Genomic DNA, 21700 nt, shown 5'->3' with positions numbered 1-21700 from the left:
TGGCAGTCGGGTGGGCGGATGAGCTTATGTGCAAAGTTGCTGGGCAGACGGTATGCATAGAAAGTGCCTGAGATGGTGTGGCAATGGCTCCTGGCCATGAGAGAGTGGCAGAAAAAGTTGTGCTTATGTAAGGGTGGTTCTTGTGAGAAGTGGGAAAGGTTTGGATTTGCTGGTGGAGTTTGCCAAACCAAGCTCTCTCAGCCGGGTTTTAGTTAGGGTGCTAGATTCTCAGCTGGTGGGAATTGGCGCAGCTACATCAATGTCCATGCCAGTTAGACCAGCTGAGACATTTCACTTCTGAAAAGGCCAAGCCCATATTTCCAATCTGCCCGTGTGCATGTGGACCCCTCTCGGATGGGGAGGTCAGCAAATGGCCATGAGCAGATCAGTGTTTCCGTAGGAAGCTCGCTAGATCAGCGTCTCCCTTTGAGGGTACATCTACATGGGGATAAAAAGTCCATGGATGGCCTGGGTCATCTGACTTGGGCTCTGGGACTGAAAAATTGTGGCTAAACATTCAAACATGGGTTGGATCTTGACCTCTGGGACCCGGGGAGGGCTGGAGTCAACAAAACAGAGGCAAGAGCGTTCCAAGGCATCATTTATCGTGTATCTAAATGTCTGTAGCATCCGACACTCTGGTCTATTTGTTGAGAAAACATGCGGGCTGTGTCTACACTGGCATGAATTTCCGGAAATGCTTAAAACAGAATCGTTTTCGTTATAAGTATTTCCGGAAAAAGAGCGTCTACATTGGCAGGATGCTTTTCCGGAAAAGCCCTTTTTCTGGAAAAGCGTCCATGGCCAATGTAGACGCGCTTTTACGGAAAAAAGCCCCGATCGTCATTTCCGCGATTGGGGCTTTTTTCCGGAAAAGACTACTGGGCTGTCTACACTGGCCCTTTTCCGGAACAGTGTTCCAGAATAAGGACTTATGCCCGAGCGGGAGCAGAATAGTTTTTCCGGAATAGCGGCTGATTTTGTACAGTAGAGCATCGTTGCTTTTCCGGAAATTCAAGGGCCAGTGTAGACAGCTTGCAGCTTATTCCGGAAAAGCGGCTGATTTTCCGGAATAAGTGGCCCAGTGTAGACACAGCCGCGGGGTTTATTCACAGAACTCAAGGTTGTGAACCCTAGAGAGAGGTTACTTTTTTTGCTATCCACCATTTTGGATGGGCAGTTGAGCCCAGGCCAGCCACGGTCACTATGCCCTTCGGAACACTTGCCACTCCTGTCCGCCCCAGAGGCTTTTCACACAGTGCAGGATTAGTGCGCCTCATGGCTCTGTCCTCCCCTCCTAAGCAGGTTGTACCGCAGTCCCCTCCCCAGCCCCATGTGCAGTCTATGGGTCTGTAGTGGCTGCAACCAAGGCTCTAGAGTTAGGGCCCCCTGCAAAAAGATCTTTGGGCTGCCAAAGGTGCAGATCTTTTTGCAAAGCCCCCTTGGCCTGGGGCCCTGGGCTGCAGGCACTAAAGCCCCTGAACGTTAGCCAGCCCTGCCTGGCCTGGGGCTCCGTGCATTGCTGTCCCCTCCCCCCAGCTGAGCTGGAGCCACGAGCACTGGGGGCAGCTCTGTCACCACACTGCCCTCCTCTGTAGGCTCTGCCCCTGCAGCTCCCATTGGCCAGAAATCCCTACTCTTCATCACGAGTCCGCGTGTCGTTAACTTGTTGGCTATTATAAGCAAGCAGTTCTGTGGCACCTTGGAAACAAACAAAAATATATAGATAGCATCATTGGCTCTTGGCTGCGTGAGCAACTCCCATTGACTTTAGTGCAAATTGTACATGCGGTCAAAAATCTATCGTACGTCATTAGCAAATCTCCCATGGACTTCAGGGGACCAGCCTCTGACTGGTGCAGCATGAAAGAATTAACAGCCCACATGTGCTCAGTGGGAACTTTGCCTTTGAACTACAACTATAGCAGGATGCAGAACAAGCGTTCATTAAAGCTTTATGGAACGATATGTGCAGACTCAACATACAGTGCATAGCCAGCAATATATCATCCTAGAAAACATCCCAGGTGATGACAATGACTGGGTATTAGAGTATTTGCATGAAGACTGGGCAAAATATGTCTCTTTGAGAGAACTAACCCAAGTCTCAGAGGGGTAGTCACATTCATGTTTCTGCAAAAACAACGAGGAGTCATGTGACATCTTAAAGCAGTGTTTCTCAAACTTTGGTGTTCCTCGGTCTTAAAAACAATAATTTTTTTTATGAGGAACACCAAGGATTTTTTGTTGAGCCAAAAAAAAAAAAAAAAGTTGGGGGGGAGGGAAAGGTCGGGGGGAAGTTATTGAGGGAAAAAAAGGGCCCGGAGAAAGTTTCTGAGCAAAAACAAACAAAAAAGATCGCCTCCCCTTTAAGGGTGGCCATTTTTAATTCTGTTCTCCGCGGCACACCTCCGACTGCCTCGCGGCACATCAGTGTGCCACGGAACACAGTTTAAGAAACACTGCCTTAAAGACTGTCTGATTTATGTGGGTATAAGCTTTCGTGGGTAAAAACCACTTTGTCAGATGCATGGAGCCAGAAGTAATCCAGACTTTCCTCCTGGAGGTCATATATAACTATTTTTTCAGTGACCAAAAATGTTGAGAAGGCCTTCCCTTCCTCTTTATTCTTCATTTTCATGGTGGTGTCTGTTCCGCCATGATTCAAGCAGGATCTAAGGCATTCATCGTGGAGGGCAAGGTGTAAGGATCTAAGTAGAAAATAATAGGGAAAAAAATGAGGTCATGCCAGAAGAGAGGCTATTCAGGGTGGTTTTCTGACCTGACCACTGCCAGAGATCAGATGAAAGGACCTCTCATTGTGAGATTTTACAGACCCATGAGGTTGGGATAGCCGTAGAAGCTAGCAATGGAAAAGATCAACCCATGTCTGTTTCAATGCAGCGGTGTGATGGTGTTAACGTGAATGATAACACAGAGAACAGGGGAAAGGAGACCCTAGTTCTAAATGTTTCATGTGCTATGCTAACTAGATGCAAAGGAAGAAGAAGGAAAAAATTGAGTATGTCAGGAGAAACTTTGGAACAGCTTCCGAGGGAATTATTGAAAGTCTCACACTTGGGATGCTTAATTCAGACTGGATGAGGGAAAGTTTTTCTTCTTCTTTCTTCGCCCTGAACCCCGTGTTGTCATTTATATTAGTTATAACACCTTATTCTAATACAGCACTTTCTGTTCCTAATAGCAATTTACAAAGGAGCTTAGTATCATTATCCATGTTCGATAGAAAAGGAAACTGAGGCACGGGGCAGTGACTTGTCCAAGATTATGCATTAGGTCAGTGGACAAGACGGAGAGTGAGAAAGGTGACTGAATTTGAATGGCTACAGTTTACGCCCACTTTGCACTGGTTTAAATGACTACATAGGATGCAACGCAACAGGGAATGCAACCCCTGGACTCTTTTATCAGTGTTCAGCCTCAGGCTGCCAGCTTCGGTAAGACTGGTAAAAAATTATCAGTCAAAAGTGTTTTTTGATGGAAAACGTGGCTCTTCAACTGCAATAAATTTTTTCCCCTGTGTGTGTGCTTTCCATGGAAAATTCCAGTTTTGTCAATAAACTGCCCAAGCCCAATAATTTGTTATCTGAAAACCAAAATGTTTTGGGGTTTAATATTTCCATAAAAAGTGGGAGTTTCCCACCAAAAATGCCAACAAAAACAAAAAAGAATTAACGTTTCTCAAATGTTTGCAGAAACGAAACCCTATTTTTCTATCAACTCTAAAATTCCAGGAATGGATCTGAATTGCTCACCAGTACACAACTATCTGAATCTAGAGCTCTGAACTAGTGATTATCTAGAGTTTCAGACCAAACCTGCAGGGAGGGAAACTCAGCACTAGCTAAAAGAAAGTGACCCAGGCCTGGAAAGAATTAACCTCCGACTTCAGATCAGAGAGCATTTGAAAGGATCTCTCTTCCAAGCAATTTTGTGTGTCAGCCCGTAACCTTCCACACCAATATTTGTGGATCATAGCTACTGACATTCATTCCATATTTTCTAGTCTGGGAAACTAACCCCCAAAGCTCTTAACCTTTCCAGACAACTGTACCCCTCTTAGGAGTCTGATTTGTCTTACATATGCTCAAATTTCACCTCACTTAAAAACTACTTGCTTACAAAATCAGACACAAAAATACAAAAGTGTCACAGCACACAGTTGCTGAAAAATTGCTGACTTTCTCATTTTTACCCTATAATTATAAAATAAATCAATTGGAATATAAATATTGTACTTACATTTCAGTGTGTAGTATAAACAATTCGTTGTCTGTGTGATACTTGAATTTGCACTGACTTTGCCTCCTTTTACAACAGGCTACATAAAAAATGTCTAGCAAACATCTAGATAAGTTGGCATGCCCCTCTCTGTCATTTGGGCTAAAATGTCAAGGTGAGAATGCCTGAAAAATATTATTTCACTTCATTTCAAGTCACGCTCCACATTTTGCAGCCTTTGAGGATAGATGGTATTTTCTGAAATCCTCTCCTGCCCTCTCAGGCTATGTCTGCACAGCAGCATTATTTTGGAATAACTGGCGTTATTCTGAAATAATATAGTGTGTGTCTACACAGCAAGCCTTTATTTCAAAATAATGGTGAGCTAGAGGACATCTTACTCTGACTCATGGTAACCCTCATTTCACAAGGAGTAAGGGAAGTTGAAGGAAGAGTGTCTTTCCTTCGACTTCCTGCTGTGTAGACTGCCCTGCTGCAATGTCAGTTGTGTAGCTGAAGTTGAAATGCTTTAAAATTCAGCTTTTGGTGCTAAGTCGAATTAAGCTACCCAACTTCAGCTAAGATGTACCCTTAGACTATGTCTATATGACAAGTTTTCTCCGCAAAAGATATGTTAACACGGTACTCATTTGCATGAGTTGTGATCTTATTTGCATATTTTCTGCCAATCTGTTTTTGCACTGGGGTTTTTGCACAAAAACAAGCAGTGTCGACGTTTTCTTTTTGCACCAAACGTCCTTTTTCTGCAAGATTGGTATACATCCTTTTTGGGGGCATAAGGATCTTGCGGAAAAAGGGGTTTTTGCGCAAAACGAAAAATGTTCACACTGCTTGTTTTTGCCCAAAAAGAGATCGGCAGAAAATATGCAAATGAGATTGCGACTCATGCAAATGAGTCCCTCGTTAGCATATTTTTTGCCGAGAAAACTCATAGTGTAGACATAGCTTTAGTGTAGATAGGCTCTCTCAGGGTATGTCTTGGACTAATTTTGAGGCTTCCCTGTAGTGTGGACGTACTATTTTGAAATAGTTATTTTGGGAGTTATTATTCTGAAATATTTCACAATAATTTCCTAGTGTAGACATGCCCTCAAAGTTCGCTAACCACCATTTTATGGTGGCATCGGACAATTCCTGCTGTGCTTTCCACTCCGCGTCTGCCCAAAAGAAGCTGGTTTTATCAGGGCTTTCCCACGTTTACCAATTGGAATGCAGCGCCCGACTCTCCATCTCTGCAACATCTCACATCATTAACATTCTAGATGTTTATAAATGGAAGAGATAATATTTTTAGTTGCCAGTTTGAGTTTCCAGGCCCGCCACTTTCTAAAGCACTTAGCGAGTTTAGAGAAGAGGAGCTTATATAAACTGCTTTTCCTCCTGGGTTCTTATTAATCAAGTGGCTTGGGAAGCAGTTCCCAGAGGTTTCAGGAAAAATGGGTTGAGAGGGGGCCCTGGTTAATGTGTTGCACCTTTCTGCTTTCTCTGTCTCCATCCATTTCTTGAGGTGAATAAGGGAGGAACTCAAATGGCAAAGTTCAGACCTAGATCTGTGCTTTTGAACATGCCACACTTCAGGGGGTCTTAGATGCGAGAAATTCTGTCTGTTGTTTTGAAATAACACTGTTGACATGCCCACCAGGGAATAGCACTTATTTCTTCTGATACCCAGTCCTCTGTGGTAACCAGCAAAGTGAGCGTCCACACCACAAGCCCATTATTTTGAAATTACAGGCTTCTTATTTCAAAATAATAAACCCTCAATTCACGAGGAATAAAACTTATTTCAAAATTGTTATTTCGGAATAGCGGTAGTGTGGACACTGCATTGCTGCTATTTCGAAATAGCTCCTCCCCAGGGTCACTCAAACTAATTATTCCCCGGTGCTTCCTGGGGCTCTAAATTGAGGTAGCAAGTCCACGTTAGGGAGCCTGCCTCGGACTACTTTTGAAGGTTCCCTGTTGTGTGGATTTGCTATTTTGAAATCGCTATTTTGGAAGTTATTATTCCAAAATAACTTATTTTGAAATAAACTTGAAGTGTAGACATACCCTAGCTCTGCTAGTGGCTTATTGATTAGCTCTGGGCAAGTCACTTATCTTCCTGCAAAGAAAAATTTGGCATGGTGGAAACCTCCCCGAAATTTCACCTAAAATGTTTGCATTGGCAGAGGGTGCAGCAAGTATGATTTGAACAGCAGTGTGTGTTGAGACATACTATTCTTTGTGCATTTACTACAAAATCCCACATATATATGTGCATTCACATGCATGCTTTTGTTTTCTGGCAAGCTGCAATGCATCTTTAAAGCGCCTCAGAATTTTCCCACACATGCTCCAGCAGCAACTGGACCAGGCCATGAGTAATTAGGGAGATGTGTGGGGGTCTGAAAACAGGAGCTAATTTTTGTCAAGTTCCCACCAGAACAGAAACAAAGCTCTGTTTCCTCCCCCGTCTCCTGCCTTTTACTTTCTCCCTGGGACAAGAGTTGGGATGTGGGATCTTACTGCCTCACTTTTGTGGAGAGCAGTTTGACCTAATGACAGACCCCAGTTGCCTGTGGGCGGAATCAAACCTGGGACCTCTGGAGCTTAGAACATGAGCCTCTGCTGCACAGAGCCAAAACCCAGCTGGCTGTTAGCTAAGGCTATAGTGCAGACTCATTCTTTTCTCTATAAGAAGTCTCTGTGCCAGTACATGGGACAGTGCACCCCACCCAGAAGGTGTGTGGGTTACACTAGGAACTCCAGCTGTTCCAAGGCTGCAGCCGGAGGTCCACGGGAAATCAGCTCATTAATCCACAGACCCACCTTCTAGTCTTCCAGCCATGCACTAGTTGGTGTGAAAATAACGATTTCAATGGCTGAGAATGGAAAAATAATGATTTAATTGGGGCAAGGGGGATGCACTCAACTAATGCTGACTATAGACTTGGCAGAAAGCAACTGTATTTCTCCTTGGTCTGGGGAACATGTGTGATATGGTAGGGGGAGGTGTTGGACATCTGGAGCGATTTAGCAGTGTTGTGCTCTTTTGTTCGCTGGGCTTTAGCTCATGTGTAAACGCAAATCCCCCCATAAGAAGCAGGAGATGATGGATGGAGAAATCAAAACTTGGCCTTTATTCTGAGCAGGAACACACTGTGGTTTGTGAAAGGGCCACTCGGCTTCACCATGACCCGTTCTAGTGATTCTGAATTGAGGTTGAGGCAAGACAGCATATTGGACTCGCTTAGCCATTGGGGTCTACTGTTCTGGTGGCTCATGAGTTCCCATGTGCAGAGAAAGATCATCTGAACTTTCCTGACTGGCTGAAAATGTTTCAGGGCTAAAGATTCAGGTCAGTTTTTATTTTTATCCAGACCAGGCTGGCCTCTATTTGAGAGACCTATTTTGGCCTCTTGCCTGGATGCCATAACTCTAATGAGTCTTTATCTGTATTATACTGTACTCACGTTATGGTCCAATCCTTTTGTGGTCACAGTCAATGACAAACTCATGTGAGAAGGATTGATCAGGTTTCTATCTACTTATGATACTATAATTTTGGGGCTAACCTACTTCTAGGCAGAACATGGACTGTTTGCAAGATGTGCATAGATATTAAACACATCGGCTACGTCTACACTGGCACCCTTTTCCGGAAATGCTTAAAATGGAACAGTTTTCCGTTATAAGTATTTCCAGAAAAAGCGCATCTACATTGGTAGGATACTTTTCCGGAAAAGCACTTTTCCCGAAAAAGCATCTGTGCCAATGTAGACGCGCTTTTCTGGAAAAAAGCCCCAATCGTCATTTTCGCGATCAGGGCTTTTTTGCGGAAAAGAGTACTGTGCTGTCTACACTGGCCCTTTTCCGTAATAGTTTTTCTGGAAAAGGACTTTTGCCCGAACGAGAGCAGCACTGACAATTTTACAGTAGATCGTCATTGCTTTTCTGGAAAAGCAAGCGGCCAGTGTAGACAGCTTTCAAGTTATTCCAGAAAAGCGGCTGCTTTTCCAAAATAAGTGGCCCAGTGTAGACACAGCCATCCTCTTTTGGGGGAACTGTATCCTACAGTAGCAGGAAGGGGTTTTATGCAATATAAATCCATGTAGAGGAGTGAATGTAGTTTTGGAAGTCATGCAGTCCTGGATTTTAATCCCAATTCTGTGACCAATTGACATTGGCCACATTTAACCTCTCAGCTTCAGTTTGCTTGTCCATCAAAAATATTAATCTACCCGAGAAGGGCCTGTGAAGATTAATCAATGTTCAGTGCTTTGAAAGATTTTGGATAGGTTCTTCAGTCTAGACAAAAAAAGCAGTTGAACAGGTCCAGTGCCTGGAAACTAAAGCTAGTTAAAAAAAACCTGTGCCAAATTTCAAATCTGAATTTAAGTGATAGTAATTGAGCATTGGATAAACTTACCAAAGGACATGGTGGATTCTTCATTACAAATAGATATATTTTGAAAGATTCGCTCTAGGCTTGACAAACACTTGATGTAGGAATTGCTGGGTGAAATTCCCCGCCTGATGGTACACAGGAGGCCAGACTAGATAATCATAATGAACTCGGCTGGCCTTAAAAATTCACAACTGCATGTATACCAAGGGTCTGATCTGCAGACATGCTGAGTGTCACAGTTCCAGTTGTAGCTAGTGGGAGCATGTTATTATTAGTTTTCCATGGGCAGAGAGATACGGAAGTGAAATGATATTCTACTCCTAAGATCTTTACTCTGTATCCCAAGATCTCCGCTCTACTGATGTAAACATGCATAATGTAAAAAACTGAAGTAACCAGTGTTGATGGTAAAGATAACAGATACATAAAGGAAAGGAAAAACTATGTAGCAATTTAAAGATTAACAAGATGGTTTAATAGGTGATGAGCTTTCGTGGGCCAGAAGTGGGTCTGGCCCACGAAAGCTCATCACCTATTAAACCATCTTGTTAATCTTTAAAGCGCTACATAGTTTTTCCTTTTGTTTTAGCGAGATCAGACTAACACGGCTACCTCTCTGTTACTAGTTACATAAAGGAGACGATCTTTCCACTGAAGGGCCATGCTGACCAGCTGTCTCCTTCCCATTTGTACCAGCAGGGCTTCTGGGCTGAGGGAAGCTAATCAGGAGACCCTCATGGGGAGAGAGGCGTGTTATTTAATTAGCCTTACAATGGGCTGACTTGGAGGCACGTGGTGGCTCTAATAGAGGGAGATAGATGTCCTTTTAGATGGGCTAATTGTTAGGAAATAGCGGGGTCTTTGTTCTGGCCTAGCATGCGGCCTGTGATCTCTCGGAGCCCAGAGGCTGCGCCGCTTATAACTTTAGACAGATCTATTCAGGCTTGCTCTGGAGCGCGAGGCAGAACAAGCGCGGCATTGTTGTGCAGCCAGGACTGCCGTCCAAGACACCCACCCTGAAAAATGCAAACACGTGTAGAGCGGAGTATTTTCTCTGCCATTTATTCGCTATAAGGCAGGGCTGCCAAGCGCAGACAATTGGGAGGGGCGAGAGATTTCCAGTGTGGAGAGAGCGCTGAGCAAGGTTTTTCTATGGGAAATGCACAGTGACAAAATCCTTCACCGCGAGAGGGAGGAACTCGTTGGAAGCACATTGCTCCCTGATGAACGTCTCCTCTCCGAAGGAGCAAATCTGGCAGAGGACAGATTTGGACTTTCCTGGGACTGGGCCCAAGTGTGCTTTCAACAGAATGCCAGCAGCAGACTAGCCGAGGGCCTGATCCTTCCGCTCCATAGATAGGCAGTTGGTGTGCCCAGAACACAGCTTGTTACACTAATCATAGTCCCGAGCTTGCGCTTCTCCCAGCTGTGTGTTGTGCCCACCTGTTGTGTCTCATCAGATGTTTGATTGACATCTCTCTGGGGCTGGAACTATCTTTTCATTATATGTATATACAGCACCTGCTGCTACTCCGACAGGAAGCACGACTCACCATAATGCTCCCAATAGGGAGTCAGCATAAAAAGTTCTCTCTCAGTCTAAGTAATTGCACAGCCTGTCTCACTGTGAGAGCACTTCCCAGGTGTTTATGGATGGATCTGTACAACACCCCTGCAAAACCTAGGACCTGGGACGCAAGGAATGATTTGTAAAAGAGTATAGAGGAAATATCTGATTCTTCTAGGCATTGAATTTGCAACGGCTGGGTGGGGCTGGGCTGGGAAAGGATTTTCCCATCCTAGGAGAATTTTGGGGGTTTTGAAAAATGTTCTCATCCGGAATGAGCATGAAAAATCAAACTCTCAACATTTTCAGGGGCCAACAAACTGAAATAAAAAGTCAGTTCAGCTCACGTGAGACCTTCTTTCTTTGTAACTTTTCTTGACATTGCTTCAAATCAACTTTTCCTTTTGAAAGTTAATGTAAATAAACAACCCCCCCTCCCAGCCCAAAATGTTTTGATTAAAAAAGTCTTGAAACATTTTTCAACTTTTTTTTTCAAATTGGGAAATTCATCAAAACGGTCCCAGGATCTGAAGAAAAGCTCTGTGGAGTTTGAAAGCATGTCTCTCTCACCAACAGAGGGTGATCCAATAAAAGATATTCCCTCTCCTGCATGGTCTCTCCTGGTCCCTCCAACTGTTCTGGTTTCAATGAATCAGCATTTTTCAATGGTAATACACTTAGGAGCACAGCTGCTGGAGAATTTTCTGACTGAGTCCTTGACTGGTGTCTTCACCACATGGCCATCCTTACGGTGTTGAGAGATGTGCTGTAGAATTTCGTTTCCTGAACCACTCATGTCCATTTCATTCATATGTCTGAAGCACCCCCGATACACACAATTATATTTGTCTCATGGCTACAGTTTCCGAGGCTGAATATTATGCTAGGCTGAGCTTTGGGCTTGGACTGTCTGACTGCCAATGCCCTCATGGAAACAAATTGCGGTTCTCCCGCGATCCCTCTTGAAGTGAAGTTATTAAATAACCATGACGAAGCAGAGAAATATGCATTCCAAATAGCTATTTGCTGTGTGGAAAACTTTCCCCTGGTTTATTAGCATAGTAGCAGCATATGATTCCAGTGCATGTTTGGGAACAAAAATCCCAATTTCTTTATGGGAGAGGACAACAACGATTAAATCTATTATCTGGGGTGACAGGAGATGCTGGCCAATGTATAGAGATGACCCCAGAATAAGAATCAGAATTTCCCCGACGTCCAAAGTGGGGCCATAAGAACGGCCATGTTGAGTTAGACCAAAGGTCCATCTAGCCCAAGGCTACTCAACTTTGGAAGCTCCGGGAGCCACAATGATACTCACAGCACATGCTGAGGGCTGCAACTTAAGTGTGGTTGCATATACATGCAAATATATATGCAAATACATGCAAATAGCTTCTTTCACACTGACGGGCATGCATACAAGGATTAAAGCAAGACTACGCAACACACAGACCCCATTGAAGTCAGTTCTGCTGATATTAATAAAATGCAATATTTACCCCATTTCGACCCATAGGACAGCACTTTTAATGAGCAATGACAGTTCATGAATTTAACTACTAAAACTCATGTCAACAGAAGACCTTTTTTGATTACTTTTTGTTTTGGCTTCCACCCACGGGCCACGTGGTGAGCCCCGCGTAAACCCAAGCCGCACCGCGGGACGCAAACAAATGGGCCGCGGGCCATTATTTAAATTGCTGCTTCATTTCCCTTTGTCTAGTAAACTCATCTACATGGCTCCGTCGATGGAGCCATGTAGTCTAGACACACCCTTACTCTTCATGTGACAACACTGCTGTGCTTGTTGACATACTTCACAACCATGTGAGGCTCTTGTCTCTGAAGAAGCCCAGGGCTTAAACAGCAGGGATGCTGCATATTGGACCTGTGTCATGGCAAGTCAGGCTTGGGATGTGTTGGCAGGGGCGAGGAAGGTAAGAGGCTTGCCATGTTTGGAGTAATTGCGAAGAGTCTCTGCTACTTAGCTCTCGACTCTAGAGTTAAGTAGCAAAAAAATCCAGGATGCTTTTATTAGGAGAACAATGCAACTGCTTGAGCAGAGGAGTTGGGAAGCGTCTGTGAGCAGAGCCGGTTATAAAGATTTCCACCAGCACAGCTCTACAAGCAGGGTAATGAATGAGTGCCAACGTGCTCCACTAATGAACTTCATCGGGGAAGCATAATCTTGTCAGGACACTGACTGGGTACTGGAGAGATGAAACCAAAGCTAAGAATCACCCTCAGATGCTTCTGTTGTTACCCCCTGGTGGCTGTAGAGATCTGTGTGAACTGAAGGGGTGGTCAGTGCATAGCTGGGGGCATTTCATAGTCAATATAGAATCACAGAATCACAGAACACTGGAACTGGAAGGGACCTCAAGAGGTCATCAAGTCCAGTCCCCTGCCCTCACAGCAGAACCAAGCACTGTCTAGATCATCCCTGATAGCCGTCCGTCCAGCCTGCTCTTAAATATCTCCAGTGATATAGATTCCACAACCTGCCTAGGCAATTTATTCCGTGATACCTTTGTGAGTCATCTCTGCTGAGTGGGTGAGTAGTGGAGGTTGCCAGAGACACTCCCCCCAGCTCTGCACTGAGGAGCGAATAAGGGTTAGCCTGATCTTGGTTCACTGGTCACCTCTGGAGCGCAAATGGTGGGGTCTTTCCAGGCTTTTAAGCTGAGATGCAAGTTGCTTACACCCTCTGCAGCTCACGAACCTGCAACACGCAGCCGCTAATGGGTCCTGGGAGTCTCCGGCCAGAGCTCTTTGGATGCTGGAGAAGCCCCCAGTTCTGTGCCATGGTAGCTGAGATTGGGGATTAAGAGCGAGAACGGAAAAGAGAAATCTCTGCAGCTCAGGCGCTGGTCCTGGAGCGCCCTGCTAATCACTGGGGATCAGGTACAGCGGAGGGGCACATGCTGGCTTGTGGGTTAAACTTACCCTGCTGCATTCGGTCTCTAAAGAAAAGCCTCGGGTCGCCAGACTGCCAGTCCAACCCTGTTCACCAGCATATCCCAATGGTCTGTAATGCTTCCCAGCTATTTCTCCAAACTTTCCTTTTAAATTCTGGGAAAAGGTATCTCCCTGAGGAATGTACGTGGCAGACACGTCTTCCTCCTATTGCCTTTCACTGGCTCCACACCCAGCAGCTCCCTCCCTGGCTTTTCCCCTTTCTTAGGGAGGAGTTGCTGTTCTTTTCATCAGTGACCCTCTTGCAATAAATCCTTTCATGTCTCTGTTTCCCTTTGGAATCACGTGCCATTTGTTCCTGTTGCTCCTGATTTTTGTCTGGTGCCCTCTGGATATTGTTTCCTCAATGAGACATCAAACCAGTGACTTGCAGCCACTAAAAAAAAATCTCATTGCAATTTTGGGTAGGGCTCCAATTTGGCTCATTACATTCTGCTGTAAATATCCCCCTGCAGATTTAATTGGCGAGGGTATTCTTAATTTCCTGCCTTTAACTGCTGTGTGGCGTTGCTGTGTGCTGTTAAACCGGCTGCTACATTTCACCCCAGAGCTGACTGCATTTCAGCGGTCGGTCGGAGTGAGGGGGAAGGGGTTTCTTTGTGCAGGTAGTAGGACAGCATTTTGAAAATGTGCTGTCTCCACAGCAATAAGAGAGGGGAAATTTGAGGGAGGGGAGGAGAGGGGGAATGGCAGCCACATAAAAACTGGAAGTTCACAGGATGGTTACTTTCAGATTGCAATCTGACTCCACCAAATTGAAAGTGCCAGACCCGGGAAGGCCTTGCTGCTAACCCCCAGTCACGACTGAGGCCTCGGTCTTGACACCTTTCACCAGCAGTAAATTCCTTTATTGTTATTATTATTTAAAACAAAACAAAACAAAGGGCTCACGGGGGAACAAGGGGACTTTGAAACAAAGGAAGGCAGACAATAAAGGCTTGAGAAGCAACCCGGTCCCATTGGAGGAGGAGGGCAAATGGTTATCTCTGCACAACAGCAGAATCTTTTTAACATATCAGTGAGAAGAGGAGCTGGGAGATCACGTCCTCCTCCATAGGAGAGACGCCTCATGGAGAGGAACATTCAATAGCCGGAGATCATGGAAAGGAGGGGGATTTTGAAGGTTCAAAAGGAAAGACGTTTCTCACAACTGCGAGCAGGAATTAGCCCCAGCCCTTGCCAGACCAACTCATGTCTGGGAAGGCATGAATGCAAACAGTCACCTCCCAGATGGAGAAACTACCCAGTGGACTCTTTCCCTGGCCTTCCCAAACACACAGCCTTTGAGCAACTCTGCTGGAATTCAGAGCTGGGACTTTCATGTCTCGAGCCCTGAAATGAGCACCAATGAAGGCAGCAGCCAGGCTGTGGCTGGTCTAAAAGAGAGAGGCTGCACTGCCGGCAAACCGAACATTAGGAATCATTAAAAAAGGGAACGCGAATAAGACAGAGAAAATCTTATTGCCTCTGTATAATTCCATGACATGCCCACATCTTGAATATTACGTGCACATGTGGTCGCCTTCTCTCAAAAAAGATATCTTGGCATTGGAATAAAGTTCAGAAAAGGGCAACAAAAATGATTAGGGGTGTGGAATAGCTGCCATATGATGAGAGATTAATACCACTGGGGGATATGATAGAGGTCTATAAAATCATGACCCCTATGGAGAAAGTAAATAAGGAAAAGATATTTACTTGCTCCCATTACACAAGAACGGAGGGGGTCACCAAATGAAATTAGTAGGTAGCAGGTTTAAAACAAACAAAAGGAAATATTTCTTCACAAAACACACAACCTGGGGAACTCCTTGCCAGAGGATGTTGTGAAGACCAGGACTTTAACAGGATTAAAACAAGAACTGCATAAATTCATGGAGGATAGGTCCATCAATGGCTAATAGCCAGGATGGGCAGGGATGGTGACCTTAGCCTCTGTTTGTCAGAGGCTGGGAATGTGCAACGGGGGATGGACCACTTGATGATTCCCTATTCTGTTCATTCCCTCTGGGGTACCTGGCACTGGCCATTGTCAGAAGACAGGATACTGGGCTAGATGGACTTTTGGTCTGACCCAATATGGCCGTTCGTATGTCCTAGGAATTTTCTATTTGCAGCCTCCCAGATGTTCCGTCTCTCCTTCTAACCCTGTTTCCAGCCCTGGTTCTCCAGAATTTGTGGCTGTATTTTAGTGCCTTCTTTCATTCCCCGAGCAGTGAAGTAAAATAGAAGTTGGGGGGGGGGGGGGGGAGAAGAAGCTACTTATGGCCACATCCCACCAGGCTATGACCTCATCTTGTTCATTTGGCTGGGCCAGAACTTAGTGGGGAGTCCATATACCTAAAGATACTCCCTAATAAGAACCACGTTTGACGAGACAAAAAGGTGCTTGTTTCAGGTGTTCAGGATCCCAGCCAGTCCATGCAATTTTATCTCCTGCAATAGGGTCCAAGCCAACAGTTATCACCCCAGGGGACTAGGGCTAGAATACAGGAGATGAGGCTTTGGCCCCTCGTACTGAGCTTTGTAGTTCTCCTGCCTGTCATCACTCTGCTGTCCCACTGGCTGACCCTCCCGGCTATGTTCTCAAGGATGTAGTTGACAGCCCATCCCCAGCAGCCGGCCCCAAGGTAAGACTCAGAGCCTGTCTCATCGTCTGTTTCATTCTGAGGATTGTGGTTTGCAGCAGGAGGCAGACTGCCTGGATTATCAAACGCCGCGGAATGGCTGGGTCATTTTAATACTGCGGGGACCACAGGTGCATTTTGATGGCTTCATCATTACAGCCAAAAGTCTGCAGCCAGCTATGTAACTGGCCACCCCCTCCCCCAATGCACCATTCCCCACGGCAAATTACAGCATGCATGTGTATAAACTCACACATACATTGTCCTTGGGATTACAGCATTCCTGGGAAACATAGGAAGGGAAAGATTATCAGCCGGTGTAAATTGCATCATGTTTCCCTCCTAAATCTGCACTGGAACAAATCCTACAGAAGGGGCAGCTGTTTCTTTTGCATCAGCTTTTGATTTTGAACTGGAAAGGTCCCGTCTAACCTCCTTCTAAAGCCTATTTTTTCAGTTTCTGATCTCCACTTTGTAGTGTAGACATAGCCAGAAGGAGGGACAGAGTTTTTGCAGAAAAACGGCCGTTTTTCCACAAAAACTCACGGAGCGTCCAAACCTCAAGCGTGTTTTTGCACAAGTAAGAAAAGATCAGAGGGGTTTTTGCGCACTTGTTAATCCTCATTCTATGAGGAAGAATGCCTTTTTGCACAAGAGCTCTTGCGCGAAAAGGTGTGTGTGAACGGGGAAGAGGGTCTTTTTGCGCAAGAAGAAGGAAGAGGGAAAAGCACAGGTGCCCTGGTGGCCATTCTGTCCATAGCAATCACTGCTTACTTGTGAGAGAGCATCCAGGCAGTCTGCACACTCTCTTTCGCAAAAGCGCATCCCTTTTTTGATGCGCTTTTGCAGTGTGGACGTGCTCTTGTGCAATACGTTTTTGCAGAAGATCTCTTCCGACAAAAGCTTCTTGCGCAAAAAGTCTGTAGTCTAGACATAGCCTCTCTTTCCCAGTTATGCTGGGAGAAGAAGGAGCAGAACTAAAATAAAAATGTACAAGGCAAGCAAAAGGGACAAGCTCTCAGCACAACCACTTGTTAACAGAAGAAGAGTATGAAATACGAAATGTGGATCGCTCTTGATCATTCTTTCTCAGCGTCAGTTTTCCAGTATGATTGCAGCATTAGATACTGAAGAAGAATGAGTATCATTTGTGCCTGGCTTTTCCTATGCAGAGCTCAAAGCCCTTTCAAAAAGCGGGATAGGAATTAGAATTCCCATGGGGAAACTGAGGCACCGACGGGCTCAGTGGCTGACTTTTTTGGAGCTCCCACAGCAAATCAGAGGCTGAACTGGCAATAGAATCCAGGGAGCCTTGTACTCATTTGTGCTACCGTGCCATTACTAGAGGGGTGTAGAAGGGTCTGGGAGTCAGATGAACAAAGGGATTTAGGTGCCTACAGCTGTAGATGGATGCCTAGTAAGATTGTGAAAAGCAGAGAACTGGGTTACACACCTGGGGCTAGATCTGCAAAGGGGTGTGGGCAAGTCAGTGCTGAACCCTTATTAGGATCGGGTAGGCGTGCTACTGCATCAAGCCCCTAGGACTGGCTAGGAGGAGAATCCTGTGGGGGGGGGGGGCTTTTTTTGAGTCAAGGACCACTTACACAGAGAAAAATCAGCTGGAGAAGCCCCTGACAGAGAAGGAGAAAGATACTCCTCACATTCCCCTGGCATACCAGGGCCTAGGGGGGGGGGCTCAGGCTAGTAGATTTTGTGTGTGGGTAGATTGCAGGGGTGCTGGAGCACCAGCACCAGTGCCCCAATGTGGGGGGGATCCCTGAGCCTCAGGGGCTGGATCCAGGCAAGCTGGGGGCTGCATCCGGCCCCCGGGCCTGAGGTTTCCCACCCCTGTGCTAAGGCTTCGGCATGAAGTGGGCTGCCAAACAGCTCAGTGGCATCTGAACACAGCTTCCATCCATGGGCATGTGCAAAACTGCCTAAGTGCCCAGAGCACTCTACCAGCAGAAACTTAAGAGCAATGGTAACGTAGGTGCCTATGGGATTGGGGAGCAGTTGAGGAGGGGGAGGGGTTGAGTGGTGCTTTTTGTGGTTCTAGCCTGTAAGTTTAATTGACTTTCATCAGGACTCAGGAGCCAAATTTATCTCAGTGTTCTGTGCCTAGCTGCATTTTTGGCACCTAAATACCTTGGGAAATGTGGCCATTAGTAAGAATCAAGCCCCTGACTCCAACTCTGTATCCTGGTCACTCAACCCCACTGCCTCATAAGCCACCCAGCTCTTCCTTCTAGAAATGTGCTGTAGGTGAATGGTAAAACTACCCCTAAGGCCAACTCCAAATAGCCGGAGCCCCAAAGTTTGTATTTGCTTCTGGACATAGGCAAGTTTTGGAAGTGAGTCTAGTCTAGTCTGATTCTTACATCTGTTTGGTTGCTCTCACCTTTTCTAGACAATAGAGACAGCCGTGCAATTTGGCTCCAAAATCAGGCACTTCAGAGCAGAACGCCATCGATGCTTAGAGTGTACAGTTCAGCCCGTTTCTGAGTAACGTGACCCAATCTCCCTCTCCGAGTAGAACAGCGACTGTTCGCTTTTGAGTGAGAGAACCACAACGGCAGGTTGCTAAGGCCATTTGTTTTGGTCTTCTTACACTTCTACCGGTAAATTGACATCTCTGAGTCATAAGCTCCCTTCTTGCGCTGCCGTTTGTGGTCTGAAGTTTTTGCTACCCATAAAACATACTTTATGTGAAAACCGAGATTCCTCTCTTCAGTTAAGCTCACGACACCCTGGCATGATATTGATCTCACATCTTTTATAGCACCTTTCAAGCCCCTTTACAAACCAGTTATGCAAACTAGGGCTGTGCTGGATAACTTCCAGCCATCCCATGCATGCAAGCCCCCGCATGTATGCACGCATGTGCACACACACAATGATTCTCTCTTCTTTCCTTTCTCTCCTCTCCTTATCACACATAAACAAACCCCAGCATACATATAATCTCCCCCCTCCCACATAGAGTCTGCACATGGCATGTATGTTCAGAGAAGTGCATTCATACTCAGGAGATTCTATGAATGCAGCCACTTCTGGTGTGGAGTGCATCTAGCTATGTAACAGCGTACAGCAACTCTGACAGTTCAGGAGAGGAATTGAGGGGGACCATATTTTGCTGAAACTGCAGGAGGAATGCTGTTACCTTGGATTCAACAAGAAGTCATATTGGATCATCAACAATGTCTCCTGGGACGGGATGGGGGGAGGGGTAGCCTGCCATGACAAGTTGTGTTTTCTCAGAGAGTCCTAATCAAAGATCCCCATAACTGTTTTTAATACAAATACATGTCTTTCAGTTCCGTTTTTAGGTGTGCCCAGCTCTGGGTGGCAGAAGTCTGTATGAAGGCCAGTTATCTAGTTGCTGGGCCTGAACCATAGCCCACTGAAATCATTAATCAAGCTCTGTGTGGGCAGCTGAGACCACATTGTGGGCCATCCCTCCCCAATCTGCTTATTTGTATCCATCCCGCCTAGAAAAGACCCATGGTTTGTCATGGAGAGTGCTGTGGATAGGATGGTTTAGCTGCTCATTCTCTGATCAGTTCTCCCCAGGTTTCAGAGTAAGTTCTGTAGCATCTTAGTGGGGAGCAGCTCTGTTAAGACTCCTTTCCTGGGACCTTCCACTCCAGCCCCAGCTGGGAAGTGGAATGGGGCTTTCTTTCCCACTGTATGGATTGGACAGGGGGTCGTCTCCCCATGCACCCCAATGGGCCAGGCATGGGAGTTTCCCCTCTCGACTCTCCCTATGGGACCCTGGACTTTACCTGCAACATGGGACCTTTCCCCCCACAGCGGGCCCTTCTCCCGCATCCGCTGGGTGGGCCAGTTTGGGAAGGCTGGTGCGCCCTGCCCTTCCCAAAGCGCCCGGACCCGTGCGCGCTACTCTGGTCTTTTGAAGCCCGCTGAGGCCGGCTGGGCGGAGGCAGCCGGGTCCCTCCCCTGGCCGCTGTCACTGTAGCTGAGCCCGGCCCATCTCCCTCCCCTTCCCTGCAGCTCCTCACCCCAACCGCTGCTCTCTGGGCTGGCGGGGAGGGGGGCTCAGCTGCGGCGCCTGTGAGAAGATCCGCCCTAGAAGAATAAGAGAGCGAGGGAGTGCGGAAGGGAGAGCAAGGCGAGCTACCGAGCCCGGCGGGCCGAGGAGGAGGAGACGGGCCAGGCTGAGCGTGGGACCGGGGAAGGAGGGAGGGGAGGAGAGACGCGCCCCCTTCTTCTCCAAGAGCCAACTTTGCGCCAGCCAGGCAGGGGCGCACGGGACCGTTCCCAGCAGGGGGCACCGGGAACCCAGGCAGCAGCCTCTCCTCCCCCCACGACTCCCCGGCAGGGACTATTGTAAAACACACCCGAGGCAAGCAGGGAGCGAGCCATGAAGGCGGCCGTGGACCTGAAACCCACCCTGACCATCATCAAAACCGAGAAGGTGGATGTAGATTTCTTCCCTTCCCCGGGTAAGCTTGCCGGCGGCTGCCTCCCCGCCCCCTCAGGACCGGGCGCGTCTGTGGGAAGGGAGGGGGGTAAGTTTCACGCTCGGAGCCTTGCGCTGAGGGGTTGGGAGCCGTGATCTGTGGGGCTGGGCTGTGCGCTCTGACCCTGGCTCCGGTTAGTCAATTTCACTGCTGGTGCCTTAGGTCTGTGCTCACCGGGGGACACTAAGTACATTTCACTGCTGGCTCCTTTGCTCAGCCATCTGGGACCTGCGGTTCCTAACACGGCTGGAGCTGTGCTGGGAGATGGGTCGCCTCCCCGGGGACGCTGAAGGAGCGGTGGGAAGGCGGTCACAGAGGGAGAAGTGTTGCCTGGAGCTGCTGCTGGTCTCTGGCTTAGGAGGAGGGTTGGCTGGGGGGCGTGGGATGCTTTGCAGCCCCATTGGGTTCTGTTTGACCAGGTTCTACGCTCCTTCTCCCCCAGGGGTTCATGAGACTCTTTCCTCTCGGTGCAGTTTATTTTTGCAGCTGTTCTTTTAGTGGGTGGGAGAGGGGGGTAAAATATTTGCCTTGCGAGTTCTGCAAAATGTGTGGGCTGAAATGGTAACCACCCCCCTTCTCCCCCCCCCCACAACTTTTATTGTAATGGGATCTGCTGCAGGCCACCTCTTCCTTTCCCCTCCCTCCGTCCGAATTCCCTGTACACCAAGGAATCGAGGAATGCCTTTAGGGAAGGCAAAATGCTCTGATCTTGGATCCGTTTTAAGGCTGTTTTATTGCCTACATGAAGGCTGCTCTCACGTGGTTGTCCCTTCTCTAGCTGGCTACTTAGCAAGGGACAAGGATCTGACTCTAGAGGGGGAGGTTTGATGGAGGGGAAGCTTTGATCACTTTTACACAGAGGTACGACCTCTCTCCCTCCTCCAATATGAGAGAAACTTCTCTTACTGAAACAGCTCTAAGTGGCTCATGAAAGATCCTGGAAATATCTTGTGGCCATCAAATCCCATGCGTTGCATGTAGGCCATGTTCAGAAACTAAACCAGAGAGCATTGCAGGTGCTGCCTTTCCCTGGACAGGTTCTGGGGTGGGAGGGGGTACTGATGTTATCATGACAGCAATTTCAGTAACCTGTTGCTATGTGTTTGTTGTTACCAGATATACATTTAGCGACTGCTCTCTGTGGTTAACACTAAGAGTTCAGCCTCTGCAATAATAAGGGTTGCTGTTCTCATTTTAACCTCATTTAACTGGCTCCTCTGTCCCTCAACAATGAAGCAACTTCCATTTCACCTTTAGCTGGGGGGAGAGTGCAGGTCTTGAATCACGAAAGGGCCTGTCGTGAAAACTTTTCCATCTAGGTTCAAGCCGGGATTAAGCGCAGCTCCATTGCTCCACTCTGCAGTGGCAAGATCTTCTGATGATTGAAATTGGC

The 21700-nt window shown here is 46.9% G+C and overlaps 1 protein-coding gene across 3 annotated transcripts in view; it reads left to right on the top strand.

Annotated features, from left to right (window-relative positions):
- ETS1 (ETS proto-oncogene 1, transcription factor) overlaps positions 1–21700 on the top strand; it is a 132751-nt gene that overhangs the window by 36452 nt on the left and 74599 nt on the right. Inside the window, exon 1 of one of the 3 annotated variants that reach the window (XM_006111160.2) lies at positions 19835–20289. The exons of the other annotated variants lie outside the window; for them this stretch is intronic. Within the exon in view, the coding sequence (XP_006111222.1) occupies positions 20208–20289 (82 nt within the window). The 5' untranslated portion in view covers positions 19835–20207. Of the gene's footprint in view, positions 1–19834; positions 20290–21700 lie in introns of those variants that run through there. 3 annotated transcript variants of the gene reach the window in all.

Source organism: Pelodiscus sinensis, chromosome 26, assembly GCF_049634645.1.
Source record: "Pelodiscus sinensis isolate JC-2024 chromosome 26, ASM4963464v1, whole genome shotgun sequence".
Classification (NCBI taxonomy): Eukaryota; Metazoa; Chordata; order Testudines; family Trionychidae; genus Pelodiscus; species Pelodiscus sinensis.
This window is presented reverse-complemented; position numbering and strand designations above follow the sequence as displayed.